This window comes from Drosophila mojavensis, unplaced genomic scaffold (genome assembly GCF_018153725.1).
Source record: "Drosophila mojavensis isolate 15081-1352.22 unplaced genomic scaffold, ASM1815372v1 contig_74, whole genome shotgun sequence".
Classification (NCBI taxonomy): Eukaryota; Metazoa; Arthropoda; class Insecta; order Diptera; family Drosophilidae; genus Drosophila; species Drosophila mojavensis.
This window is the reverse complement of record NW_025318899.1, coordinates 14,396,201-14,423,765: the sequence shown is the minus strand read 5'-3', so window position 1 is coordinate 14,423,765 and position 27,565 is coordinate 14,396,201. Positions and strand designations below refer to the sequence as shown.

General features: G+C 45.6%; 8 protein-coding genes across 8 annotated transcripts; 6 read left to right on the top strand and 2 right to left on the bottom strand.

Moving 5' to 3' along the window:
* Positions 1–63: 63 nt before the first annotated feature.
* LOC6582488 (protein KIAA0100) lies at positions 64–7,928 on the top strand. Its single transcript, XM_002008153.4, has 10 exons — positions 64–270; positions 342–468; positions 534–1,061; positions 1,126–1,401; positions 1,461–1,604; positions 1,667–3,726; positions 3,784–4,264; positions 4,318–5,356; positions 5,413–7,511; positions 7,576–7,928. Exons 1-10 carry the CDS (start codon positions 221–223, stop codon positions 7,645–7,647), a joined length of 6,876 nt encoding a protein of 2,291 aa, XP_002008189.2. The 5' UTR covers positions 64–220; the 3' UTR covers positions 7,648–7,928.
* A 103-nt stretch (positions 7,929–8,031) lies between these two features.
* LOC6582480 (trafficking protein particle complex subunit 11) lies at positions 8,032–21,416 on the bottom strand. Its single transcript, XM_002008145.4, has 10 exons — positions 20,446–21,416; positions 20,157–20,387; positions 19,661–20,089; positions 19,197–19,595; positions 18,712–19,134; positions 18,460–18,635; positions 9,373–9,875; positions 8,496–9,320; positions 8,237–8,431; positions 8,032–8,161 (listed from the first exon to the last, which is right to left on the bottom strand). Exons 1-10 carry the CDS (start codon positions 21,195–21,197, stop codon positions 8,135–8,137), a joined length of 3,960 nt encoding a protein of 1,319 aa, XP_002008181.2. The 5' UTR covers positions 21,198–21,416; the 3' UTR covers positions 8,032–8,134.
* LOC6582487 (trypsin beta) lies at positions 10,327–11,206 on the top strand. Its single transcript, XM_002008152.4, has one exon. The coding sequence runs from the start codon at positions 10,327–10,329 to the stop codon at positions 11,107–11,109; it is 783 nt and encodes a 260-aa protein (XP_002008188.2). The 3' UTR covers positions 11,110–11,206.
* LOC6582483 (chymotrypsin-1) lies at positions 14,840–15,879 on the top strand. The gene has a single exon (XM_002008148.4). The coding sequence runs from the start codon at positions 15,056–15,058 to the stop codon at positions 15,833–15,835; it is 780 nt and encodes a 259-aa protein (XP_002008184.2). The 5' UTR covers positions 14,840–15,055; the 3' UTR covers positions 15,836–15,879.
* On the top strand, positions 16,042–18,375 carry LOC6582481 (transmembrane protease serine 9). The gene is made up of 2 exons (XM_044010115.1): positions 16,042–16,849; positions 17,508–18,375. Exons 1-2 carry the CDS (start codon positions 16,085–16,087, stop codon positions 18,321–18,323), a joined length of 1,581 nt encoding a protein of 526 aa, XP_043866050.1. The 5' UTR covers positions 16,042–16,084; the 3' UTR covers positions 18,324–18,375.
* Positions 21,417–21,519: 103 nt separating the features above from the next.
* Positions 21,520–22,706, top strand: LOC6582479 (stress-associated endoplasmic reticulum protein 2). The gene is made up of 3 exons (XM_002008144.4): positions 21,520–21,615; positions 21,688–21,798; positions 22,104–22,706. The coding sequence occupies exons 2-3, from the start codon at positions 21,715–21,717 to the stop codon at positions 22,212–22,214; spliced, it is 195 nt and encodes a 64-aa protein (XP_002008180.1). The 5' UTR covers positions 21,520–21,615; positions 21,688–21,714; the 3' UTR covers positions 22,215–22,706.
* Positions 22,707–22,806: 100 nt separating this feature from the next.
* Positions 22,807–23,993, top strand: LOC6582478 (UPF0235 protein C15orf40 homolog). Its single transcript, XM_002008143.4, has one exon. The coding sequence runs from the start codon at positions 23,131–23,133 to the stop codon at positions 23,542–23,544; it is 414 nt and encodes a 137-aa protein (XP_002008179.2). The 5' UTR covers positions 22,807–23,130; the 3' UTR covers positions 23,545–23,993.
* LOC6582477 (heat shock protein 83) lies at positions 23,575–27,209 on the bottom strand. Its single transcript, XM_002008142.4, has 2 exons — positions 27,046–27,209; positions 23,575–26,147 (listed from the first exon to the last, which is right to left on the bottom strand). The coding sequence occupies exon 2, from the start codon at positions 26,145–26,147 to the stop codon at positions 23,994–23,996; it is 2,154 nt and encodes a 717-aa protein (XP_002008178.1). The 5' UTR covers positions 27,046–27,209; the 3' UTR covers positions 23,575–23,993.
* Between the last annotated feature and the right edge of the window lie 356 nt (positions 27,210–27,565).

Genomic DNA, 27,565 nt, shown 5'->3' with positions numbered 1-27,565 from the left:
GTGCCAAATCTTTCCGCTAAATATATTACTTGGTCACACACAAAGTGACATAAACATAAACAGCTGTTTGTTGGGCTAAATCTGCCCAAGCAACAGACGCTAAAATTGGAAGAGCGAAAACGAACACAAATTAGTTTATCAAAATTTAAGCGATATATTAGTTACATTTAGATTAGCCTATTAAATATTATGGGCGTGCAATAATATTTAAATTGTGAAAATGTTACAGTTACTAATAGTTGTTTTACTTATTTTTCTCTTTATTTACTGGTAAGTGCAACCGCACCGATGGAAACTCAAAAACAGCTTTAAGTTTATGGTTTTTCTTATTATCTAATTAGGATTTTACCCACGGGTATAAGTTGGTATTTAATAAAACGTTTTCGGGTTAAAGTTCGTATTGGTCGCATTTCGCTTCCCTATTTGTCGCTTAAAAATGTCCACATCAGCAAAAGCGGTTTCTCAGTCGTAAGTGCGAGTTAATTACACCGTAATGAAACGCCCCTATAATATGAAATTGCTCATGCTTTCAGCAAGTCGAGGAGGTTTGCCTGCGCAGTCGATTCTTTACCACTGAGGTGACAAAGCTGGTGTCGATTTATGTGCGCGACATACGTATCAATAAAGATATACACAGCAATCGGCAGGATGACGTCAGTGATGGCTTCTATTACGAGCCGCGTAAACAGAAGGCCGAGGGCAGGACTGTACCCGACTTCCGCGAAAGCAAGGTGCCCGCCAGCATTATAACATTTGCACAATTTATGGCTGTGCATGTGAATAACATATCAGTGGTGTTAATGAATAATGACTTCGATCCGGGTTGGTTTATACATGCCACAGCCAAGGAGCTGCATCTGGATGGAAGCATTGTGCAAAATGCGAGAGTTCTGCTCGTCAATGCAGCGCTGTCTGAGGCCCAGGCTAAGATGTTGAGGCATTGCAATGCTAGGCGACAGTCCTTGGAGAATCTGAATAAAATTCGACCCTGCTTGGGTGAAGTTAGCTTCGATGTAGCACTTGATGCTTCTCTCTTTGCCCACGGACCACTCTCAATGGACGTAAGTGGTGACTGGTATTAAATAAATATGCATTTATATCGACTAATGTACTCTCCTTTTATAGACTCTCAGCTTGGTCATTAACAATTGCAAGTCAGTGATACATGGCGGTCTCTACGAGTTCCTTACCGAGGCCAAGCAGCGCACCAATCCTGGTCAAAAGTCGAAAACTTTACAGCAGGCATTTACACCCAGTGCAAGCAGTTATGACAACGACAATTATGAGAGGCTGGCGCCTATTATTCCAAAGAACTTTAACTTCAGCGTTAAGGCAGCAACGTTTTCCGCCGTGAAGGAAAACTCACAAAATGATTTTAGTGCTAAATTACAGCTTTTTACCGTAGGCCAAATTGCCAATTGCGTTAAATAAGACTGATAACAACTGTTTTTATTATTTAGATAACGGGCAAATTCAACTCAAAGATTGTGGATGAAAAGACTCTACTGCCCTCGATGTTGGCCAAGTTGGTTTTTCAGCATCTGGACATTGATACCAAATACGAAAAGCTGCTCTTCGTGGAGCAATTTACTATAGACTCAGTGGTTAGTTAGCTACATATTACATATTGCTTACTGCATCCTATACACTATTTTCTCTTTTTCAGCTGGAAAAGGACATATTTAATCTATATGTGAAGCTCAAGACATTCCAAATTATTTACAATCATAGCGAGATCTATGATTTTGTAAACAATAATTTTCTGGCTCGACAGCGAGCAAGCAGCAGTCATCAGTTACTGCAGTTGGGCCATAAACAAATGTCCCTGCCGGATCATTTATGTTTGGACGCACTCACTCCTCTAACATCGCCAGCCAAACAGCGTCGTGATGGAGGCATTCTGGAGTGGATAATGCAGCGCATTGTGGTCAAAGGCTGTGCCGAGCTATGGAACGTTTCGCTGCTCATGAAACTGGAAGATGAACACATCGCCATGAGCGTTAGTCACACTCGTTTTCTGCTCGAGCAGATCGAGGAAAAACGTAGTTCTCTATATCGCAATAAGTTTCTTAATTTGTTGCTCAATCAGCGGCAATGGAGCATGGAGCTAATGGTGGAAACGCTGTGGTCTAATCTGGGCAACTCCAACAACGACACAAACAATCTAAAGAAGACGCATTCACCGGGCTCTCCATTCTTCCTGGGCGTCAGCCTAGTCAAGTTGTGCTCCTATGCAAATACCACAAAACTGGACATCTCCGTGCACACGTTCCGCACCGAGTACAGCATGCAATTGGCTGAATTCATTGTCAAGTCGATGTGGTGTGTTAAGCAGTATGGAGGACTAGGCACAAAGCGCGCCAAGCAATCGCAAAGTCGACCTAACAGTGAAGCTCGAGAGCAGCACAATGGCACGGCGCTGCGTGTATCTGTTAAAGTTAAGGATATTACGGCATATTTTGTCAACCATCACAATGTTTACATGCTGCTGAGCTTCTCAGAGATTAATCTGACTCGTGCCCATAATTTCGCAACTCTTAAGCTGGAGGAGTTCCAAATGGCCATCATGCGTTCGATGACTGCGTCCTCGCTGTGTCTCACGGACTTTTCAGATGTGTTTGCCAGTTGCAAGATGATACGGCTGGAGCATCAACCAGCGTTTGAGTGTACACCCGGCAAGCTGTCCATTTATATACCTGGCAACACCGAGGCCATGTGGAGCTCCAATTTGCACATGCATCTGTTAACTCTTGTGCGGGATATGAAAGACCTCAAGGCAGAGCTAGCCATGCCGCCATCCAGTAGCACAGACAACCAGAAGCCGAAACGTTCCCTGATCATTGAGCTGTCCGCGGAGCGTAGCACTATTTTTGAGTTGAAGCTATCGGAGCGTCATTCAATACAGCTATACGTAGAGAATCTCTTCTTTAGCCACAAGGAGCGCAATATTATCTACGCGGAGAAGGTCTTTGTCAGAATCGATGACCAACATATCTGTACGGTCAAGGAACTGGACATGCAGTCCCTGTCGCATCTGGAAACGCTTAGCCATGAACGGCTCAACTTTCCAGGGTTTGTGCTGCCCACCAACAAGGTGTGGGTGACCACCATTGGCTCCTTCAAGGCGATTTTCCCATATGATCATGATTTTTATGATGCCATCAACAATGAGTGTGTCACCCACTTCAAATGGCTGAAGCTGGTGCACAACTACAAGAAGAAACCGTTTACAGTGAATTCTCCTCTTCCCAGCGATTGGGTGATAAAGATAAAAGAGTTTCTCCTAGAGATCAGTGACGATCCGTTCGAAGTAAAGCTCCGTGATAACTATGTGCTCTTGGTCGACGAATATCTCGAGAGTCTGAAGCGGAAGTCCTTGTTTGACATGAAGATTGCTGAATTGTGCTCGGAACGGTTGCTGGTGCCCGCAGGCACCATCGAAAGTCTCTACGCGAATCTGGTCAAGAAGAACTCAGAGATCTACATACAACGCTCTAAGAAAATACGGGAAAGTGGGCCAGTGCGCACACGCTTGCTCGCTTGGATCATGACCGATGTGGAAATCTTGGCCATGGCGGATACCTCAATACACGGCTACGACAATGTGACGCGTACAATGCGCGAGATCGACTCGGAAAGTCCGTGGCCAGAGGAGGGACTGCAATTTTCCACGCTGTGGTGCCGTGGCGTAAACATCAGCTGCTCCGAATGGAAGTTTATGCTGCGGTAAGTTTGGATAGCTATATAAAATCAACCGGTTAAATATATATTTATCGCACGCAGAGACTTCCCTCAACCCATGTTCTATGTGAAGAGCATGCGGCTCTATGGCAACCTTTGCGGAGCAGAGCAGATGCCCTCAAAGCGTGCAAAGCGAGACGTCTTCGTCGAGGTGGGCGAGCCCTTCCAAACGGATGTGGTGCAACGTAGCATGCCAACGATTAAATTCTATCACGACTTCGACTGCGAGCTGGAGAGCTGTAGCTATGCTTTCGGCCCCTGCTGGGAACCCGTGATGGCCCAATGTAATTTGAGCTTTGAGAAGATTTCAGCACCATCCAAGGATCCTAGTCCACCTCTTCCGTTTTGGGATAAGATGCGTTTACTGCTTCATGGTCGCCTAACCCTGATTGCCAAACAGTTCACGGTGCTTCTGCACGCTTCGCTCGATCCTTACAACACAACTGAGGAAATGGAGCTGACATGGAACAATTGTGGTATTGTCTGGACAAATGCAAAGATTATGTTCAAGGGCGAGCTCAATGTAAGTGTGTGGATGGAGTCTTTTAGAGAGTCCTATAAGACCAATTCTCTTAGGTGACGGTGCGAACTGCGTCTCGCTATGACGATTGTCGACTGCTGCATTTTCCTAACCTGAAGCTGACTTTCAAGCTGAACTGGGTTTGTCTGGCCAATCCCAACGATCATCATGCTGTCATGCCCTGTGCACCCGACAAGCTACCGGAATATTCCAGCAACCAGGTGCATGATTCATTTCGGGCTTTTCGCTCGCTCAACCTTAATATCTGGGCATCGTTCGAGACGAAGCCCAAGGTGGCTGAGGAAATGGAAATCGATATACCCAGCTTGGTGCTGTACGGTAGCACGCTGCGCTGGTTTGAGAGTCTGAAGCTCATTCTGTCAGGCGTCACGCGGCCCACACGACGTGGTCCAGTCTTTAACAATGTGCGCCCACGCAAGAAGCAGCTAAGCCGGCACTACAAGAAGGCCAATCTGCAGATGTGTCTGCATAAGTTCCAGGTGCTCTACTGGATGTCCCATGCCCTGCACAAGGGCTTCCAGCTGAACGGACGTCGTGTATCCTTCAGCTCCGAGTACTGTCTGACGTTGAATTCCATTGATGATGGCCTGATACATAGGCCACGCGCAGATTGGTCCACGGTGTATATGAACTGTGAACTGAATGATGCGGAGATCTGGCTGAAGAGCATAGTTACTGAAAAGATGGACAGCAGCTCTGAGAATTTGGCCAGTGCTGCCGATGCCTTTAAGATTGTGCGTTTCTACTTTTTGAGCGTAGCCAAGGTGTCCTATGGCAGGGAGGCACTGATGCCCATAGCGGCCAGCAATGCGGAAGAAGACGCAAAAGCCAAGAGCACAACGCCCACACATAAGCTGGTGGTGTACGATCTAAAGGGAGCTTGGACCAAAAGCAATCGGGATGTGGCATTCGCCCTATTTGACTCCTTTATGAAATCGCAAAAGCTGAAGAACAATTTATCCACAGAGGCTGTCAAAAGCTATCGCAAGGAGGCGGCCAATTCGGCTATGTTGAAGCACAAGCGAAGCGATAGCACCATCACTCTGGCCAGCACTAGCACCGAGGTGTTGCCAAGTAGGTTTCCAAGTGATTTCCATGAAAGTCTGTTAATGTATATCCTTTCTTTGCAGTTGCCAATGCGAATACTGCGCTGAAAAAGGCACCGGGTCAGATTCATGCCACCGCCATGCTGCAACAGCTTATCGCGGAGGCGGATCACAAGTTCAATGTGTACAGCGATGATCACAGTACACAATCGAGGGAACTGCAGCTGCAGGGATTGCAGGCCTGTTCCGCGCAGGATATTATACATGAAAACTGGTCCATCAGTCTAGTCAACTCTCAGGTATTACTTAAAGGCTGTGAGACATCAGGATATGTGATCATCAGTGCTGCCAAGGCAGAAATATTGCAACGCGAGCATCGACCTGTGTGGCGGGATCGTTCGCTCATCTCGAAGACGACGTGGAAGGGATTGCTAGAGTGCATGCAGTACTATGCAACAGTCAGTGCCGGCGACAACGACTCGCTATTGGAGAAGGAGATCATGTGGCTTACCGTCGACAATATACAGGACAAAGATGAGACGGTGATTAATAATCACCTGCCCGAGGACATCTCGCATCTGGTGGGCAGTGGACGTAGTGTGGGTGGCGTTGTTTCCGAAACCGTGGGTGCCTTCCTTAGCGACAACTCTGGGCAGGCGCAGCCGGTGCAGCTGCAGCGCATCGTGTCCAAATGTAAATGCGAATTCTTCTACGTAAGCTACGGCGATGCCATCGATCCGAATAACATTATTGAAGTGCCGCCGCCACCATCAGAGGAAACCTTGTCACCGTGGGAGAAGCAGGATGATCCCGTGGATGCCTTTACACTGATGCATCATGACCTGGACGTGTGCACCAATTCCCTACAGTACGCTATGATCTTGGATATAGTCAACAATTTACTGCTCTACGTGGAGCCGCAGCGCAAGCAGGCGGCTGAGAAGCTAACCCGCATGCGCTTCCAGCTGCAGCTGCACTCCACGGAGGATCAGAAACGGCCCATCCAGCAGAAGCAGACAGTGATACGCAGCTTGCTGATGAAGATACGCTCACTGGAGAAGGACATACATCTAATCAGCAAGGAGCGCATCGAGGAGGGCGACACGCTAGAGCTACGCGCCGAGTTTGAGCGAGTGCAGAAGCAGATTCGCGAGAGCAAGGAGGAGTTGAACACTTTCAGCGAGGAGCTGGACATGATGCTGCTGTGCTACAAGGAGACCCAGCTGTCCCAGCTCAGCAAAATCTCCAACGTGCGCTCGGACAAGTCAGTGACAATGGTGCGAGCCAACGAGATCTGCTTTAAGCGTGCCCAGTGGCGACTTACCGAAACCGATGGCCAGATTGGCATTGCAGATTTGGTGCTGAGTGCTTTCCTTTATACGAAAAAATCCAAGAGCGATGATTCCGTCGAGCATCTGCTGGAGCTAGGAAATATCCGAATGGAGAATCTGCTGCCGCGTGAAATATATCGTGACGTTCTGCTGGCCACGGAGATACAGAAAGACATGCCCGTGGATACGCATAAGCGTGTGCTACGCATCTTTTGCCGCGAGAAGCCGCCGGTTGGCGGCATTTCCGTAAAGGACCACTTTGAGATCAATGTGGCGCCCATTACCATAGCGATCACCAAGAAGTTCTATAGCACCATGTTGAAGTTCTGTTTCCCGGATCGCGATGCTTCCGAAACGGAGGTCAGCGATGAGCTGGATGACAATGCGTCCACCAGTTCAGCATCTACAACGAATTTACAGTCCAAGTCTGCATTATCGTCCAAACGTGTTGCCAAGAGCAAGAAGAGTGCCAAGGACTCCGAGTTCTATGTGAAAATCGAGAAGGACGATGTCGAAAAGATGAAGGAGCGCGCAGAGAAAAACAAACTCTTCATATATATCAAGATACCCGAGGTGCCGGTGCGTGTCAGCTACAAGGGCAACAAGGAAAAGAATCTGGAGGACATTACCGACTATTCGCTAGTGATACCCACGCTGGAGTATCACAATGTCACCTGGACCTGGCTGGATCTCTTGCTGGCCATGAAGTCCGTCAGCAGGCGCGTCATTCTCTCGCAAGCAATCAAGCAGAAGCTGCAAATCCATCGACGCCAGCCGGTGCTGTCGGCAGGTGAGCGTGCCACGCCCCAAGAAGAGGATAAAGCCAAAATGCTATTTGGCAATCGTTTGCTGGTAACTTGACATTAGCTGAAAACTAGAAATCGTTAACTGATATTAATCCATGTTTATTTTGCAGAGCGAGAATCGAAACCAAAGAAAAAGCGGCGGCGTTTTCAAATTTCAATCAAGCGGCAAGAGAACAGATTAATGCCTTTATTCAAATCATATTTATTTATACATATATATATATATATATATATTGATATATATCTAAATATGTATGTATATGCATATCGTATTACGTTTGGGAGACCCAATGCAGGCCCGGCCAGGCCAAGCTAGGCCAGGGCACTTGTAATCAAAATATAGCGAGCCCTTTCAATTTATTTTTACAAACATACACACACATACACTACAAATACAATCACAAGACACACATGCACACACCCGCAGCAGAAGTATTACGCTATATAAATCTATAAATATAAATAATGCATGTGTGTTGTCTGTCTGTCTGCCTGTTTAACTATTATAATTAATTTTGTTGTATACTTCTTTTGTTTAACTTTAGCAAATAAACAAAGAGAAAATCTAGAATTAATTGAATTTTTAGTTTCGTTTTTTACATACCACAATGATATAGTAATAGAGGACTTTAAAACACTTAAATTAGCTAAATATGCACAGGATAACATTTACTTGGTCAGCTGCTTCAGCGGTGGCTGAAATGAAATTCAAGTTCGTGTTAAGACCAAGGTTTTCGGATGACTATATATTCATATATAGGGTTTACTTACCAGCACAAAGACGCGCTTGGGTAGAGCTCGTTGCACCAGCTCGTCGAGCAGCGCATTTTCGCTGTCATGCTTTTGAGGATCAGCCTTGGTGTTGTACTCCAGCGTGAGGACGGGCAGCTCCTGCCAGGCCACCTGCAGCGGATACAGATTGTAGACCAGCTCCTTCTCATCATACGCCATTATCGAGACATCCAGCTGTGGTAGAAATCACATTGAATACCCTTACAGAAATGTGAAGTGGACTGTGTTGCTAACCCACCTGCTTGTGGCCGGAGCATATAAAGTTATCAGATTTGCTAATGGACAACGTGGCTATCAGATGCAGGACGTGCATTGTTGGGTTCTTGAGCACCACCTTGAAGGCCATCGGCATTTTGACAAACATCTTCTCCTCGATGGTGCAGTATATGTTCAACGGCGGCTCCGCTATATCAAGGCCACTTATGATAAATTTAGATTCGTTCTCCTCCTTGCCGCCTGCTCGACGCCAGCGTATGCAGAAGACGCCAAAGCGAGGTATCGTTGGTACTCCTGCTCCAGCATCCAAGGTATAGACGCCTTTGATGAAGCCGCGACAATGACCCGTAGCCTGCACCGCTTCCAGTGCCTTGTTGTACACGACGCGCATGCTCTTGTGCGCCTCCTGCCCACTGGCAGGCAGCGTAGTGCCTTCGTCCGTGCCCGCCACGATTAGCTTGCCATCATCGGAATGCAGGGAGTTGCTCAGGGCGCCCACTGTGGATAGCTGCAGAGCATTGGGGTTATTATTGATGATGGTCATCGATGTGGGTATCTTGCCCAGGAGACTCTTGCTCATAAAATTACTCTGGGCAACATTTGGCGCCTGGGGCGGCGCATCTCCAGCTTGACCCGCTGCAAGCTGTGTCTTCTGCTGGCGACTCACAAACTTATTGCTCACACTCTCCTCGGACTTGGAGCGCTCCAAATCCCGTGCAGTCGTCCAATCCTGCAGCGTGGCATTCGTGCGCAGCACGATGACGCTCTCCAGCTGATCCCCAGCCCTGTATTTGTTGGTATACTTCTTCCGCTTAAAACTGTAGTTCGATTGCACTAAATTGTGATCCTGCAGAGAAAAGTTAACATGCTGCAACACTCTTTGGGGCTTGTGCACTTACACATATAAAGAAGCTGTCCAATATCTCCACCTCGTCCACGGCAACTACCTCCGTATTGGCGCGCAGCAAAAAGTTCTCCCCCCGATAGACCTGACTCAATGGACGGCGATTGAGTGTGTAGAACCGGGCATTGAACTTAAAGTCGCCGGCACAGCGCACGGTCAGGGTATCCTCCCGGGACTTGCGCAGCCTCGTCTCGTCCAGATACTCGATTTGCACGGGCGATATGACCGCCAGGCTGTTGGTGACCAGCTGGTTCACATGCTCGGGCGTTGTATCCGTGCTGGTGGGCGTGGTGCTGTGACCAGCTCCGCCACCACTTGCACTGCGATCCACATCCAGCGTATAGCTGAGTCTCTGCTGCAGCTTGATCTCTGCCTCCACCAGGCTGAATATGTAGTAAGTGGCGGTGTTGCTGCCATGGGCAGACAGTTCACCCACATCCACCTGGATCTGGGTGTGCAGCTTTTGCCGATTCGATGAAACATCCGTGGTGAGGAAGACTGTAAGAAAAGAAGAAGAAGATTAAAATTACAGGAAACCCCTTACTTGAATGAATTGGTAATCGAAATATATAAATAAAATAAAAATCAATATTTAATAGTTAATAAAAAAAATATAGTAAATATTAAAGAAAAAAAATCAATAATAAATAATAATAGACAATTTTTATTTAATTTATAGATAAACAGTATACCCTTTTAGCAATTTTTCAATGGGTACATAAAACTCAATAGTCGATGGTGTGGCTGGCCAAGTTCAATGGTGTTGTATGTAAACAGCGGGCACAGGTGTTTTACCTGCAGCTGTAATGTGAACACGATGTTGGGTAAGGTAAGTAACGCTGCCTCTCGACCTTTTCATATGGTTTTCCCAACCACACCAGTCCATATAAAGGGCGGATAGGTGCGTCGCGTGCGACAGTTGATTCATAGCCTTCGTTACAAGCTGAAGATGCATATTGTCTTGGTGCTGCTTCTATTGGAGAGCTGCTGGGCTCTTAGGCCGTCGGCAGCAGAGCGCAGGCGTATACCACGCGTGGTGGGCGGGCAACGCATCGAGGTGAATTCGCAGCCGCATATGGTGAATATCAGACATCGTGGTGGCTTTCAGTGCGGTGGATCTTTGGTGACTCCACGCTGCGTCTTGACCGCCGCCCACTGCCTGCAGTCGAAGCAGCAGAGACCGTCGGATTACGTGGTGCGTGGTGGCGTGACCTATTTGACAGATATGAGCAATGGACGCGCCGTGAATCGCATTCTGATGCCCAGTGGCTATAATTTAACCACTTTTGACCAGGATGTGGCACTGCTGCAGCTGCAGAATCCGCTGCACGGTGAGCACATTGAGCCCATCCAGCTGGCCAGGCAGCCGCCGCGCCCGGGCAGTTACGTGCGTGTCTCGGGCTGGGGACTGACCGATGAGCGTTCACTCCAGCTGCCCAATCAGCTGCACAGTGTGCAGGTGAAGGTGCTGCCCCGCCTCAAGTGCCAGCAGCTCTATCAGGGCTACAGGAATATAACGGACAGCATGTTCTGCGCCTCGGTGGCTGGCTATAAGGACGCCTGCAATGCGGACTCCGGCGGACCGGCGGTCGACATGGATGGCCAGCTGGCGGGCATCGTGTCCTGGGGCAAGGCCAATCGCTGTGCCCACGAGGACAGTCCAGGTGTGTACACGAGCGTGGCGCACCTGCACGACTGGATAGTCCACAATATGCTCAGATATTGCCACTGATATCTGTTCGAGTCTTAGGATTACGCCTTTAAGTATTACAACTAATGAGTATAAAAATAAACTAGAAGCTTTGCAGCCAACAGCCCTGATTGTTTTACTTTTATATGTTGTTGTTTTCAACATAGGACATTGTGTTAGTTTAGCGGATCGCGTCATCGTGCGCGCAAGACACAAGGCCCATCTGGCTCAATCAACCCATTGCAAAGCCAAACTCTCTTTTCTTATCCAACTATTTACACAGTTGTACGGCCCGTTTGGCGTGTGCTGTTGGCCAGGGCATAAAAGACGGGCCAAGGTAAATTCGCGTACATTTCACATCGAGATGCGGTTGCGCTGGTTATACTTGGTCTTTATTCTGCTGCTGCTGGATCGACTAGCGGCGGCACAACGTCGTAGCCGCAATCAGAGAAACCGTAATACAGGGCTTGCCCGTGCCAGGAATCAGATCGAGCCTCGAATCGCCAGTAATACGGACACTACATCCATTAGACGTAACCGTCTTCAGCCTCGCATCGTCAACAACAGCAATGACAGCGGCAACGGCAATTGGAATCCCCTCAACAATCGCCGAAGGAGAGCGAACCGCTGGAGAAGATTTAACAATCGCAATAGAAATGGAAGGAATCGTTTGAGCAGAAGGAACCGTGCAAACCGAAGGAACCGGGCAAACAGAAGGAATCGGAATAGAGCTTCAGCTCGCATTGTTGGCGGTGGCAGGGCGCGGATTTTAGGTGGCCCCACTGCATCCATAGCCACGATGCCATATCTGGTGCAAATACATCGTGGGGAAAGCTTGTGTGGCGGCTCATTGATTAGGCCCGAATGGGTCCTGACTGCCGCCCACTGCGTATCGGGCATTGATGCCTCCGAATTTTATGTAGTCGGCGGCACATCCACGCTGAATGGAACGGATGGCGTAGGACGCACTGTCACCTTCACCAGCGTGGCGCCCCTCTACACCAGAAAAGGCTTGAATATGGATGCCGCACTGATGAAGCTAAACGAGACGATGACGGGCACGAATATTGGAACCATTGCATTGGGTCAGCGAGTGCCACGACCGGGCACAAGGGTGAGAATCGGTGGATGGGGCGCCACCAGGGAGGGCGGCACTTCGGTCACACAACTAAGATCGGTTCAACTGATAGTGGTCAAGCAGAGCGCTTGCCGACTGGCCTATCAAGGAGCGACGACCACCATAACTAATAGGATGTTCTGTGCACAGGCCAGGGGCAGAGATTCCTGCAGCGGTGACTCGGGCGGTGGTGCCGTGCAAAACAATAGGCTGATGGGCATTGTCTCCTTCGGCACGGGCTGTGCCAGACCTGAATATCCCGGTGTCTATACCCGAGTGGGCAACTTGCGTAGATGGATTAACAGAATCATTTCCAGTAATTAAATTGAACAAGGAAATATATCTGTACATACAGACGGTTTTCAATCTTTAAGCCAAATCGATGAGTTAGCAGTATTACGTAGTAGTATTTTGAGATAACTTTTCCATTAAGTTTCCTCACTTTGTACAGTTTCCGTCTTTAAGAGTAATAGAGAGAGAGAGAGAGAGAGTATAGAGTCTAAAATGTTGTTAGCTCTTCGAATAGAGAACACTCAACACTCTTAAGTAATCAACTCTACAGCTAATAATATTATTTAAAGTCAACAATGAGCAGCCGCCCTATGGGTGGAAACAATTGTGCAAATGTTGATATATGTTTCAGATTTCTGATTCCAGATTTGTTGATAGCGCAGCCCAAAAGGTATAAAAGCACTTGGCCCACTGCCTCAAATGTAGTTGGTTAGTTCCTCCTTATATAGAACATGATTGGATCACAGCTTTTGCCACTGCTCTTGGCCAGTGTTTGGTCGCTCGAAGCAAATCAGACATCATCAGACATCCAGCCTCGCATCATTGGCGGCTACGTCTCAGACATAAGGGATCTCAAGTATCTGGTGCAAGTGTCGTCGGCTAAAGAGATTTGTGGTGGTTCGCTGATCACCACACGATGGGTCATCACTGCTGCTCATTGTGTGGACAGAGTGCGCATAGCTGAGTTACGAGTCTATGGCGGCACATCGGTGCAGGGTGCTCAAAACGCCATTCAGCGCTTGATCGATCTAATCGTGATACACCCGAAATTTAACAGTAAGACAATGAACATGGACGTGGCCGCCCTGTATCTCAACGAGGATATGAGTGGTGGGCAAGTGGACACGATTGCATTGGCCACTCGGCCAGTGCCACCAGGCCGCCTGGTCAAAGTCTCCGGCTGGGGTGCGGTCAATCCCAAATCCTCGGAAACGGCACGCCATGTACACAGTGTCATCATACCCGTCTGGCCGCGTAGAGCCTGCCAAGCGGTCTACCGTGGCAAGCAATTCATCAGCAGTAACATGATCTGCGCAGCGAAGCCTTATGAAAGGGACTCCTGTGACGGTGACTCCGGCGGCCCGATGGTCTATCAAGGTGAGCTGGTTGGCATAGTCTCCTTTGGTTTCCAATGCGCCAGCCGCTTGCCTGGCGTCTACACCAACGTACCAACGATAAGAAGATGGTTTATGGCCACCATGGCAGAGTATTCCTAACTTGTAGCTGGTTGCATTCTAGACATAATAAATTAGTTCAAGATTACGCTTATCACCAGTCAATTAGCTGGGGAATGTCTGTCTATTGGCTATATAAGCGCTCAATTCGTGCGTGCTTTAGGAAAATGTGGCTGAAACTCGTAACCTGGCTAACGTTGCTCCAGCTGCTAGCTGGCGCGCCTAGCCAGCAGGACAAAATCTTTGGTGGACAAACGGAGACGATTCGGAATTATCCATTTATGGTGAATTTGCGACGAGGTCCGTATTTTAGATGTGGCGGCGCTCTCATTGCGCCTAGCTGTGTGGTCACAGCCGCTCATTGTCTGGAGGGTCATCCGCAATATGTCGAGGACTTATACGTGCATGCCCAGCAAGACTGCCTAAGTGATTCAAGTCCAGAAGCGCATGTCCGTCAAGCCTGGTTTGCTTGTGTAGCTCCACAGTATAATGGATATACATTCGATGCGGATGTGGCAATCATCAAGCTGCGTCAGCCGTTCTACACAGCGGGCAATGTGAGCACCGTTCCCATTGACTTCAACGACCTGCCGGAAGGGGCGGATCTAAGGATTCTTGGCTGGGGCATGACCGGTAGTGGGGGTCAGAATTGGGGGCAATGCCTGCAAACAGCCAACGTCAGCCTGGTGAGGCGAGATCAATGTCAACGCCAGATGAACTCGTATGGCCCAATAACGAATAATATGCTCTGTGCTCTGGGTCCAAATGCTACCGATGCCTGCCAAGGCGATTCCGGAAGTCCCATTCTGTATGCTGGTCGCCCTGTGGGTGTAGTATCCTGGGGTGAGGGATGTGGCAGCGGGCTACCTGGCGTCTACACACGCTTTGGCAGCTCAGCAATGTCGTGGTTCCTTAAAAGGTTCATGGATACACACTGCTAGTATAAGATCTGATCTATCGAAATAATTTACATTAAAAACTACTTTTTTCTAGCTTTGAGTTTCCACTTCAATTGAGTTAGGCGAGAACTTCTATTGCGATTGCAATCGTAATTATCTATTGTAAAGATCGCACAAAAAGATTGCATTATCTAGATGGAATCCATTGACTGGAGCAAAAATCCCTATAGTCCATCATCTGGCCCGCTTTCGCATGACAACTGCAACAAGTGTTCAAAGAACCGTGATCAAAGTTTTTATACCCGCAGCCTTTGCCCAACCATGGTCTGCAGCTGCGAAGGCAATTCGGGTGACCCAGCCGTCTATGAACTATCCTGGCGTTTAAACAAGTGTCAAAACTTTTAGGATTTAGGTTTAAGAAAATTTTCAAAAAATAATAATAAAAAAAAAAAAAAAAAATTCGCAATGTGGATGACAATTGTCCATTTAGTGTGTGATTTTGGAATATGTGGCTAAAACTCATAACATGGCTAACGTTGCTCCAGCTATTAGCTGGCGCACTTAGCCAGGAGCTCAAAATCTTTGGTGGAATAACGGAGCCTGTTCGGAACTACCCATTTCTGGTGAATTTGCGACGAGGTCCAACATTTAAATGCGGCGGCGCTCTCATTGCGCCCAGCTGTGTGGTCACAGCCGCACATTGTCTGGAAAATGATGTGCAAAATGTCGATAACTTATATGTAAATGCCCAACAAGACTGCCTAAATGATTCAATTCCAGATTCGAATGTACGTCAGGCCTGGTATGCTTGTATATCTCCACAATATAAACCAATAAATTTAGATGCGGATCTGGCAGTCATCAAGCTGCGTCAGCCATTTTACACGTCGGATATTATAAACACCGTTGCCGTCGATTTCAACGATCCGCCGGAAGATGCACGTATGAGAATTGTTGGCTGGGGCATGACCAATGAAGAGGGTCTAGATTGGGGGCAATGCTTGCAATCAGCCGATGTCAGTCTGGTGCGCCGAGATCAATGCAATCGCCAGATGAGCTTAATAACTCCAATAACAAAGAATATGTTCTGTGCTTTGGGTGAAAATAAGATTGATGCCTGCCAAGGCGATTCCGGAAGTCCCATTCTGTATGGAGGTCGTGTTGTGGGTGTAGTATCCTGGGGCAAAGACTGTGGCAGTGGGCTACCTGGCGTCTACACACGCTTTAGCAGTTCATCAATGATGTGGTTCCTTCAAAGCTTCATAGAGACAAACTGCTTGGACTAGATCTGAATTTTTAAAGTATTTTACATTAAAAACTATTATTTTGAGTTTGCCTATTGAATTGATTTAAGCGAGAACTTCTATTGCTATTGCAATCGTAATTATCTCATTGTAAAGAGCGCACAATAAGTTGGCATTGTCCAGGTGGAATCCATTGCAAAATTTCGACGCATATCAATTTATATTGTTATGGTGTATTCAATAGAATGATCTGAAAATGAAGTAGTGCACTCCGCACACACTGTTCAGTTGATGTCTGAGTCTGGACACGCCATGTGTTGGCTAGAGTTATGTTGGTTGTTCTGGTTGCTGCACGCTGCCGATGGACAAAGGATTATTGGTGGCCAGGAGACAAGCATCAGCCAGGTGCCGTATTTGGTGTATATGCGGCAAGGCGGCAGCTTTATCTGTGGTGGTTCCCTGCTCACGCCAAGCTTTGTACTAAGTGCTGCACATTGTGTCTATGGCGCCAGGGAGCAGGATTACACTGTACATGCGGGCGCCAGTCGACTGGCGCAGAAGGCGCCCGTGATCCGTAATGTTGCTCGATTTCACATTGCTCCAACCTACTCCCCTAGCAACTTCGATATGGATGTGGCTATGCTGCAGCTGGAGCTGCCTGTGCCGCTCACAGCTGGTCAAGTGGCCACGATTACACCCTGTCAATCAGCAGCGGCCGCTAATAGCTACGTGCGGATTAGCGGCTGGGGTGTGGAATATGAGAGCAGTCGCAAGCCAGCGGCCCAGTTGCGCACAGCTGTCATCCGTGTACTTCCCTATGCGGAGTGCCAACAGGCTTACGCTGGCCAGGCACAGATCACTGATTCCATGATTTGTGCCGCTGTGCGTGGCATAAAGGACTCCTGCTCCGGTGACTCGGGTGGTCCATTGGTCTATCGCGGTGAGGTCTGCGGCATTGTTTCCTGGGGATTCGGTTGTGGGCGCGCTGCCTATCCGGGCGTCTACACCAATGTGGCCAGCACGCGTGTAAAACGTTTTATAGATCAAACACTGAGAAAGCTTTAGATTTAAAGCCAGTCCCGATAAGATTTTAACGATCCGAGACGGATCTACATAAATATTTCAATGATCACACTTATCACTGGAGAATTATTAACCAATTTTCGAACTGCTCTTATTAAGCTTATTGAAAACATATATGTATGTCAACTATGGTAATTTTAATAATTTTAAAATAGTAAAAATTATTTTTAAAAAAATAATCAGTAATCGTCATTATGCGATGTTTTGGCTGAATGGTGATCCAAAATAAGAAATATCTATAATTGAGTAGAGTTAACTAATTTACAGAGTGCAATGAAATATATAATTATACCAAGGTCAAAAACAATTTGAACAATAAAACATATGTACATTCAAAAATATATGAAACCCATTTAGATACGTTTATCTGACTAGATATTTAATGGCTTTGTTACACTTTCGATGGGCTGCGCATGATAGAACAACAAAATGGTTTATTAAAAATAATTATTATTTGAACAATAAAACAATGTTACAATTATATTTCCTCAAAAAGCGCCCGTATATAACATGGCATGCAAACAAACGCGCGAGCCGACTCGGATCTGGAAACAGTTAGTGCTCAGCTCTTACTCTTTCGACTCTATTTGAACAAGTGATCTGCTGGCAAATATTTACGCTATGAGCGTAGACGACTGTTCTTGCTGAGAAACCAATGCGACTGCTGTCGCTGCGGCTGCCACTGCCACTGCCACTGCTGTTCCTGCTCCTGCCCATGTTCCTGCTTCGGATAGCCACTGGCAGGGCCGCCAATGATGTTGGCGCACGCATTGTGGGCGGCATCCCAGTGGATATAAGGAGTGTGCCCTACCTGATCAATCTGCGCATTTCTGGCAATTTCATTTGTGGCGGCGCTTTGGTTACGCCCACTCATGTGGTGACGGCAGCACACTGTGTAAAAGGCGTGTCTGCGAGCAGGCTGCAAGTGGTGGGCGGTGCGACACTGTTGACGGATGCAACAGGTGTGCGAAGGAGCGTGGCCAAAGTTTTTACACCCAAAGCCTTTAATACACGCACCCTGCACTCGGATGTGGCTGTACTAAAGCTGAAATCACCGCTGGAAGGCAACAACATTGCGACCATTCCATTATGCAACTCCAGCTGGCAACCAGGTGAACTGATAAAGGTCTCCGGCTGGGGTAAAACGACCGAGGGCAGTAAACGAGTCTCCCAGCACGTCCGCAGCGTGGACGTGCCACTAGTCTCACGGAAGAGCTGCATCAGCCAATACAAAATGCGAGGCACCATCAGCTCAACCATGTTCTGCGCCTCACTGCCGGGCATTAAGGATGCCTGTGAAGGCGACTCTGGCGGCCCGGCAGTCTATCAGAATCAACTGTGTGGCATTGTCTCTTGGGGCATGGGCTGTGGCAGACGCAACTTTCCTGGCGTTTATACAAGTGTCAAAAGTGTTAGGAGTTTTATCGACAAGGCTTTAAGCAAATAGGCTAACCAAAAAAATTAAACTAAACAATAAATGTGAATGATCAAACGAATAACCAACTATGCCAATCTATATCGACTTAGCAAAAGCAAAAACATAGCAGACAATTACGCAATAATTTAATTCATGTTCCACTTACCGCTATTGCGCAGCTCCTGTGGAACGCTAATGTGCACGCCCACATTTTGTAGATAAACATTATAGGGATTGCTAATGGTAGTCACCACTGGATAGTATTCATTGACCAGCATTGTTGTCGTGGCCGGAGCATCGCTCAATACATGGCCAAGGTTTGTTTGAGTGCTCAAATGGAAGCTGCAATGGAAGTTCAACAGAGCGTTAAATGAAGGCTGCATACAAATGCTTATGGCTTCCGGTTTTTGTGACCTACGTGGGCGCAATATAGCAAATAGTGTTTATCGTCATATTGTCATCCAGATCGCGACTGCGCGTGTGATGCCGGAATGGTTTGCGTGCATAGCTTGCGCTGCACGTGAGCAATGCGCCAATTTGTTCGGTGCCCATAAGCGCTTCCAGTCGCGCGATGCGCAGTTGTGTATTCTCATTAAACTGATGCGCCTCCGTGCTGCAAATGAGCTGGTAATAATAGCCTGGCTCTAATCGCATATTCTTCTCAAATGTCTTTGGCTCTATGTGCTCCGATTCGAGAGGCTGCTGATGGGTACGCAACTGCAGCAGACTGGGAAAGCATAAATACTTTAGCGCTTCCAGTTTGTAGCTTATTTGAGGATTACTGGCATCGGCAAGCAGAACTTGAAAGCTGCGTATGCGCAACGGCACGTCGGTAAGAACGCTGCGAAAAAAAAGGTAATACAATCAGCATATTTTTATGAATATATAATCTTTTTAACTGACCGCACTATTAGATTTAGCTGCAGCACATCGCTATTGTTTAGTTGAACCTGTTGGAATGTAGCGCAGAGCTCCAGCACACCACTGACTTTATCTAAATCAATTTGAATCGGTGATTTCACGCTTGCCAGCGCGTTACTCCACAGCGCTTGCACTTCAGGCGTCATTTGAGTTTGTGGTATAGGCGGCACACTTTGAAACACTTGCCAAAGATTCTCTAGCAGCAGTACGCGCTCTTTCTGCTCACCATGATGGCGCAGAGACAGTGCTTCAATGCTGCAAGAAATGTAATCGGCCACTGAGGCGGAGAGCAGAGCACAGCGTAGAGTCTTTAGCAGCACATCACTAAAAATGGTCGTCCATTTCTCCTGACGGTAGTCGGGCAACATAAGAGAGTACAGACTGAAAGTGAAATAGTATCATGGGTTAAACTTAACTTTTAATAAATGTATTAGGAAGTCACTTACGTTAATGCCTTGGCGTGATCGCCACTGCGTAGATACTCTTCGGCCATGTCAATGGCCAGTTTCTTACGGAATCTCAAGCACTTGTAGATCTTGAACTGCGCCATTGCCTGACTGAGAAGCGATATGATTGCCGATGAATGATTAAAGTTGCGCTCCTGCTCCACGAGTTGCATATTTGCCTGCTGTTCGGCAACAGGATCACCCGTCTTAATTGCACGTGTACCAAAGAACTCGGTGTACAAGCTCTGATTTGGCGTCACATTCGTTGTGCTCGATCCTAAGAGCGTGGCACTGGCCTGTTGAGCGGCTTCACGTCGCTTTATCACATATTCGGCGGCCTTCTGGTAATAAATACCTGGATGCTGCGTCTGCAACGCAGGCAAACCATTCTTGATTGCCTCACAGAAGAGCTCCGCGAAGACTGAATGTCTGTAAAAGGATTTGGATAGCAAATTATGTCTTCATCCTTAAGCTAATATATATATGCCCAGCTTACTGCGTACTTAGCCAGGCGTGATGCTCAAAGGCTAAATCCTTGAAACCCAAACAGTTTTTATACTTATCAACGTGAATAATAAACTGATTGATGGAATCCCTTGGTGTTTTTAACTTAAACATAAGCCGGCACATTTTATAGTTGAGAAAGCCAGCAATTGTTTTGATCTCCATGCAATTAGTATCTGTGATCCGTATTTCATCTAAGTTACCGTAAGCCTGAAAATAGTGTCTATAACCACAGTAATTGTTATTGACTGGATATTAGTATTTAAGCATTTTTAACTTACTTTTGTGCCGTGCTAAAGTCCTGACGCATCTCAGCCACAAAACCCAGCTTAAATTGATGGCGTATCTTGAGTGTTGTATGGGCAGCAGAAAGCTGATCGCGATGAGTACGTATACGTTTCGACATGAGTGCATAATAGGACTGAGCCATATCCAAGAACGCGGACTCCAGGCGCATCGTGTATCCCATTAGATGCTCCGTGTGGGGCAATATGAACAGCATTTTGCTCGTAATTCCGCACGCGGTAGTTAGACTAGCGGCACGCTCAGCTGCCAGCATATCCTCGCCTGCCGGCAGTGGCGCTGATTTCTGGAGCAACACCAAGCACAGCCTTGTATTACGTTCTTGCAAAGCATTTTTAAGGCCCTGAACAATAGCTGCACACTGCACTTGCTTCTCTGTCCATTGGCTGTCGTTCCATTCGATGTCTTGGAAGAGCACCACCACGGATGGCAATACATGCAAATGCTTCAACATCCAGTTACGCTTAAGTATTCCTTTCGGATGGTACCACTCGTATGAGGCGCGCTTTGGCTTAGCAACCGGAAACTCATAGTTGGGAGGTAGTAGTTTATATTGTACGGCAGCCCGATCCCTGTCCCGATCCGCTGGCTTCCGTTGAAGAGTTCCGCTGAATGCATCCCAAATTGATTTGTGAACGCTTTGGTTCGCGATATCCAATCCACAGAAACCTATTAGCGGTTGTGGTATTACGAGCAGCTCTGAAGGCAGAGTTGTGCCATCAATCGTCATAGTTTAGTATGTGTAATAGATATAATTTGCTTCCCCGCACACTGCTGGCAAACTCTGTTTCAAGGCCTATCGTTGGTTGTTAACTGGGAGTAAATTTTGCGTATTCAATGCCTTCGCCGCATTAGGCACACGCAATAAAACAATTTGTGCGTACAACAAAGCTGTTTTGGCCAAAAATTCCAGCAAATTTTACGGTATTAAATGTAAATAAACGCCGCCCCAGAAAATGCAGTTTTCAATCAGCTGTAGTTGTACGTAAGCTTATAATCGATATCGAGCATCGATAATTACTAGCATATGCATCCCTGAGCCTAGCTGTCAGATTCGCACGAACTGTCAGTGAGCTGTCTTCGGCTTTGTTATACGTGTCGCACTACGTACTTTCACATTCGTTTTGTTATTTTCGCTCTAACCACAGGTAATGCTCGCGTGCGCTTGGTAAATTAATAGTAGTCAAATCTTATTATATTTTTTCATTTTAAAATTTTAGTGTTAAAACGCTACAACAACCTTTAAAATGGCCCCACCACAGAGAATGCGCGTCGCCAACGAGAAGGCCAGCAAATATGTGACAATGCGTGGCAATGTACCCAAATCCTCGGTAGGTGTTAAAATCTTGAACTAAATTTTCTGTTTTTTGATGCAGTTGTAAATCTAATCACTGCCTCAACTGCAAAGGAACAGCAAGAGATAATGACACCTGCATGGGTCTCATAAAAACAAATCCAATAGGAAAAAGTGCCACGCCGTCATTGATTTTGTTGCAGTGCTGATATGTGTATTTGTATGCGTGTGTGAGAGTTGAATCGAGTTATCGCTGCTTCTAGATTTTCCTAGCTGTTGCTTCAGCTATCTTCTGATTAATGTTATTTTACTAATCCGTTTCTCGTTTTTCGTTTATTTCAGAAAACGAAAGAGGGACAATACCCGGTTGGGCCCTGGCTTTTGGCATTATTTATCTTTGTCGTGTGCGGATCAGCAATTTTCCAAATCATTCAGTCCATTCGAGCTGCGTAAACCTGTACAGATATAAATACAAAATTTTTAAATATTATGCTAAGCTCAGAACACAAACAAACACACACACAACCACTCTGACGTCTTCTCTCAAAAACTTTCGTAGCAGAACCTTCCCGACATTATGTGCAACGTCTATAGAGATAAAGCTCGAACGACAACCAGGCTTTTTAGTTAACTCAATTTTTAATGAAAAATGTATTTCTATGTGCATGCAAAATTTAAGTTCATATTTTGTATACTTTATATATAATTAAGCGTTAAACCCGAACTGTCTGTAAAAGCATTCCCGCACACTTATACATTTCTTATACATATGCTGATTGTGCTAAAGTGGAATGAACAAGTTGCAAAAACATTATTTTAAAATGTTTTTGCAGCTATTTAAATAGTTCAAGTTTAAAAGTTGTTTTCGGCAACGAGGACGATTAGAAGAAAATACCTATGAGTAAATACAATTATGAATATATGATAATTTTTTACCTAAAACAACTTAAACTTGTGTTTTCACTTTACTGTTAAAGTAAAACCAACAAAACAAAACACTGATGTGAATGCTGTTTAATTTGTGTAGCCCTGGTAGATTTCTCTCGAATGTCCCCGAAACGCTACGATAGAATGAACGGCAATACATTTGTCAAACTTCTTAAATCCAATAAGTTAAATCGATAATAAAGTAAAATTTAATAAATTGAAGAAGCAACTGATTTTTTTATGCGAGCAATTAAGTAATTTTTGATCTGATTACAAATAAAAATAAATAAATAAATTAACCAACAGCGTCATGCAATTGTAGCGTGTTTGGACCTCATAGCAGTTAAACAGTTGCTTTGGCCGCAAGTGTTAGCAGTAAACAAAAACATAAAATCTTTTTAAAATGAATCTATAAATCTATGTATAAAGTTAAAAAAACCTAATGCGACGCATTTATACAGCGGCCTACGTACACATCATGTCGAAGAACAAGGGAAAAGGTAAAGCAACGAGCAAAGCCGGCGAGGCGACCACACCACCAGTCTCCAATACGCCGGTCACACTGGACAAGAGTGGCAACATTGCTATCAAAATTCTAGCCAAGCCTGGCGCCAAACAGAATGGCATCACAGACATTGGACTAGAAGGCGTTGGTGTACAAATCGCAGCACCCCCCAGCGAAGGAGAAGCCAATGCCGAACTGGTGAAATTTCTTTCCAAAGTGTTGGGACTTCGCAAGAGCGATGTATCGCTCGACAAGGGCTCCCGTTCCCGCAATAAAATAATACTCGTTTGCAAAGGCGTCACCACCGTGGAGGCTATAGAGCAATCATTGCGAAAAGAATGTGAATCATAACCACACTTCGTAAATAAATGACCAGAAAAATACTTTTTTATGCTTTATTATCGATGCGATCATCCAATCTTATTACATATTCCATTAATAGCTAACGCATATGTAGTCTTTGTGTTTTTTTTTCATTACATAAATTACTTGGATTCTAAATTAGGAATTTCTTAACGACAACTGCTCTTACGTAGTGAAAGTGTAAATCCTATTATTACATATTTCTTGAATATTTTTTTGAATGAGTTAAGCGTATTACTGTCGCATATAACGCGACACAACGTAAATACAAATTACAAATGTCAACGAAACATTAAATAACTCTGCTGTCAAGTCTAACATAAGAGGTTCCGACAATGGAAATGAAATGTTTTTAACTTAAGTAATTTTGTATCAAATGGTGTGAAGAAATGGTTCTGGTGGGGGTGGATGAGTAGTTTTTGGTTGAACGGTTGTTTTTAATCGACCTCCTCCATGTGGGATGCATCCTCGGTGTCCTCAACCAGAGATGGAGCATCACCAGCGCTTTGGGCATCCTCTGTGGTCATGGGTTCATCCTCGTCGATGCCAAGACCCAGCTTGATCATGCGATAGATGCGGCTGGCATGCACTTGTGGGCTGTCCAGCGAGAATCCAGATGACAAAAGTGATGTCTCGAACAGCAGAATGACCAGATCTTTGACGGCCTTGTCATTCTTATCGGCCTCGGCCTTCTGACGCAAGGTCTCCACAATGGGATGGTCGGGATTGATTTCCAAGTGTTTCTTGCCGGCCATGTAGCCCATGGTCGAGGTATCACGCAATGCCTGAGCCTTCATGATGCGCTCCATGTTGGCGGACCAACCGAACTGCGAAGTGACAATGCAGCAAGGTGAATCGACCAGACGGTTGGACACGACAACCTTCTCCACTTTGTTGTCCAAGATTGATTTCATCAACTTGCACAAGCTCTCGAATTTGGCCTTATCCTCCTCGCGCTTCTTCTTCTCAGCCTCATCCTCGGGCAACTCCAGACCCTCCTTGGTAACAGAGACGAGCTGTTTGCCCTTGTATTCCTTCAGGTGCTGGATGACGTATTCATCAATGGGTTCAGTCATGTAGACCACTTCGAAGCCACGAGCCTTGACACGCTCAACGAAGGCCGAGTTGCTGACCTGATCCTTGGACTCGCCAGTGATGAAGTAGATGTGCTTCTGGTTCTCCTTCATCCTCGACACGTAGTCGGCCAATGAACAGAAATCATCGCCGGAGGCGGAAGTATGGAAGCGCAAGAAATCGGCCAACTTAGCGCGGTTGTTGCTGTCCTCATGGACACCCAACTTCAAGTTCTTGCTGAACTGGTCGTAGAACTTCTTGTAGTTCTCCTTGTCCTCTGTAAGCTCCTCAATCAGCTCCATGGTCTTCTTGACTAGATTTTTACGGATAACTTTCAGCACCTTGTTTTGCTGCAACATCTCACGGGAAATATTGAGTGGCAAATCCTCGGAGTCAACCACACCCTTGATGAAGTTCAAGTACTCGGGAATCAGATCTTCACAGTTGTCCATGATGAAGACACGGCGCACGTAGAGTTTAATGTTGTTGCGCTTCTTCTGGTTCTCGAATAGATCGAAAGGTGTGCGACGTGGAATGAATAGCAGAGCACGGAACTCCAACTGACCCTCAACAGAGAAGTGCTTAACAGCCAAATGATCCTCCCAATCGTTGGTCAACGACTTGTAGAACTCGCCGTATTCCTCCTGGGAAATATCATCGGGATTGCGTGTCCAGATGGGCTTTGTCTTGTTCAGCTCCTCGTCTTCGGTGTACTTCTCCTTGATGGTCTTCTTCTTCTTGCCATCCTTCTCTTTCTTGTCGGCATCTTCATCCTCGCCAACATCCTCAATCTTGGGCTCATCAGTATCCATATCCTTCTTCTCATCACCCTCCTTCTTCTCGTCATCAGCCTCATCATCGCTGACCTCCTTCTCACGCTCCTTCTCTACCAGCAATTTGATGGGGTAGCCAATGAACTGGGAGTGCTTGTTGACAATCTCCTTGATCTTGGCTTCCTCAAGGTAGTCGGTCTGATCCTCCTTGATGTACAGCACAATCTTGGTACCACGGCCCAATGGCTCGGAGTTATCAGCGCGAACGGTGAAGGAGCCACCGGCAGACGATTCCCAGATGTACTGTTCATCATCATTGTTCTTCGAGGTCACTGTAACCTTATCAGCCACTAGATATGCCGAATAGAAGCCAACACCAAACTGGCCAATCATGGAAATGTCGGCACCAGCCTGCAATGCCTCCATGAACGCCTTAGTGCCCGACTTGGCAATTGTGCCCAAGTTGTTGACCAAATCGGACTTAGTCATACCAATACCGGTATCAATGATAGTCAGTGTACCAGCTGTCTTGTTTGGTATGAGCTTGATGTATAGCTCCTTGCCGGAGTCAAGTTTGCTGGGATCCGTCAGCGATTCATAGCGGATCTTGTCGAGTGCATCAGACGCATTGGAAATCAATTCACGCAAGAAGATTTCTTTGTTTGAGTAGAATGTGTTAATGATCAACGACATAAGCTGAGCAATCTCAGCCTGGAATGCAAAAGTCTCCGCTTCTTCAGGCATCTGCAATAGAAAACAATATTTTATTTAAAATATGTCACCTCTGAAAAAATTTATTTTACTTTTCATTTAATATTTCACGGTCACTTATTCTACCCCCAAGAGAGCATCTCAGTTGCTTGCTCCCTCACTCCGTTGATGACAAGCGTGTACATAAGCTATGTACACCTATGTACGCATGTATGTGTATGTACATACACATTAGTAAATTCGAGAAGCGTCAGTCTTGCCATGATAGAAAATTGCCGAAATGTTCTAGAAAAACTCCCTTAAATATAACAATACATATGTATATGTATGTATGCCATGTATATATATGTATTACATACATATTGGATTATGTAGATGCATTGTATTTTTTCACGAAGACGCTTTCTAGAACAATTCTGGGTCATACATATACATACACACATATCTTTCGAGAATGAAAGAAAAATTTGCAAACACGTGCAATTATAATATGTACTTAATCGTAAGCATCATTATTTGCATTTAAATGGATTTTTTTTTTACATATTAAATAGATTTTTACATATTAATATATAACTGACGTATTCTCTAGTAGACTGTCTCCAGAAGTTTCGGCAATTTTACATTGCCGGCATATTTTGCGACAGTGACTCAACTTAATAGCGTGCTCATAGAATTTGATTGTCTTGCTGGTAAGCAAGTCGAACTTTGCTGCTCTTGAACATTTCTCTAATTATAAATGAAAATGTAGTTAGTTGGTCGCAATTTCTAGATCCTTCTGCAACCAATACAGCATTAATCGTGTCAAGAGTTTTTCCGTTGCACATACACACATACTTTCGCTTTAATTCATTAACCGAAATGCAATTGGTTTGGCACAGCTGCCCCCTTTTTTGGCAATAGAAATGTATTTTATATTAAATATGCTTACCTTGTATTATTTTATTTCACTGAACTAACTTCAAATATGATATACTTTTTCACTTTTAGCGCAGAAAATGAAATTTTCCTTTTTTTTTTGTTTTTGCTTTGCCTCAGGGCAGACTCTTTTTATGCTCACCGCACGAATTTTGTTTCAATACTGACAAGCCGGCGTCTGCTTGCTACTGCTTTTATAGGGGTTGAACAAAATTCTACGAAGCTTCTAGATTTTTCGAGAAACATCTAGTCGTCAGGGCTACCTCTTCCGGTTTTCAACGCAGTGTTGCATTGAGCCAACTGACATTAGTGTGAGTCGATGTTTCTGTAATGTTCTAGAAACTATGTTCAAATAAATTTATATTCCACTAATATTGAACCATGTTAATGTTATTATTAAATACTTTTATTGTTTATTTTGACATCACTCTTGAGTATTTAGTTCAATAATAATAATTTGGATAGTATAAACAAATAAACAACCTTTAATTTTTCTTCAGTATTTTCATAATGTCATAATTTTAATCAAATTT

What these genes read in the sequence shown, in the direction of transcription:
- LOC6582477 (XM_002008142.4), bottom strand. Translation starts at nt 26,147, where the DNA reads ATGCCTGAAGAAGCGGAGACTTTTGCATTCCAGGCTGAGATTGCTCAG.
- LOC6582480 (XM_002008145.4), bottom strand. Translation starts at nt 21,197, where the DNA reads ATGACGATTGATGGCACAACTCTGCCTTCAGAGCTGCTCGTAATACCA. An exon ending in GATCACGCCAAGGCATTAAC is followed by an intron (nt 19,596 to 19,660) that starts GTAAGTGACTTC and finishes TTTCACTTTCAG; the next exon opens with TCTGTACTCTCTTATGTTGC. An exon ending in ACAGGAGCTGCGCAATAGCG is followed by an intron (nt 9,876 to 18,459) that starts GTAAGTGGAACA and finishes CTTTTCTTACAG; the next exon opens with TCTTCCTCACCACGGATGTT.
- LOC6582478 (XM_002008143.4), top strand. Translation starts at nt 23,131, where the DNA reads ATGCGACGCATTTATACAGCGGCCTACGTACACATCATGTCGAAGAAC.
- LOC6582481 (XM_044010115.1), top strand. Translation starts at nt 16,085, where the DNA reads ATGTCTGAGTCTGGACACGCCATGTGTTGGCTAGAGTTATGTTGGTTG. An exon ending in TTATAGATCAAACACTGAGA is followed by an intron (nt 16,850 to 17,507) that starts AAGCTTTAGATT and finishes CTATGAGCGTAG; the next exon opens with ACGACTGTTCTTGCTGAGAA.
- LOC6582487 (XM_002008152.4), top strand. Translation starts at nt 10,327, where the DNA reads ATGCATATTGTCTTGGTGCTGCTTCTATTGGAGAGCTGCTGGGCTCTT.
- LOC6582483 (XM_002008148.4), top strand. Translation starts at nt 15,056, where the DNA reads ATGTGGCTAAAACTCATAACATGGCTAACGTTGCTCCAGCTATTAGCT.
- LOC6582488 (XM_002008153.4), top strand. Translation starts at nt 221, where the DNA reads ATGTTACAGTTACTAATAGTTGTTTTACTTATTTTTCTCTTTATTTAC. An exon ending in CTAAATTACAGCTTTTTACC is followed by an intron (nt 1,402 to 1,460) that starts GTAGGCCAAATT and finishes TTTATTATTTAG; the next exon opens with ATAACGGGCAAATTCAACTC. An exon ending in TAGCACCGAGGTGTTGCCAA is followed by an intron (nt 5,357 to 5,412) that starts GTAGGTTTCCAA and finishes CTTTCTTTGCAG; the next exon opens with TTGCCAATGCGAATACTGCG.
- LOC6582479 (XM_002008144.4), top strand. Translation starts at nt 21,715, where the DNA reads ATGGCCCCACCACAGAGAATGCGCGTCGCCAACGAGAAGGCCAGCAAA. An exon ending in GCAATGTACCCAAATCCTCG is followed by an intron (nt 21,799 to 22,103) that starts GTAGGTGTTAAA and finishes CGTTTATTTCAG; the next exon opens with AAAACGAAAGAGGGACAATA.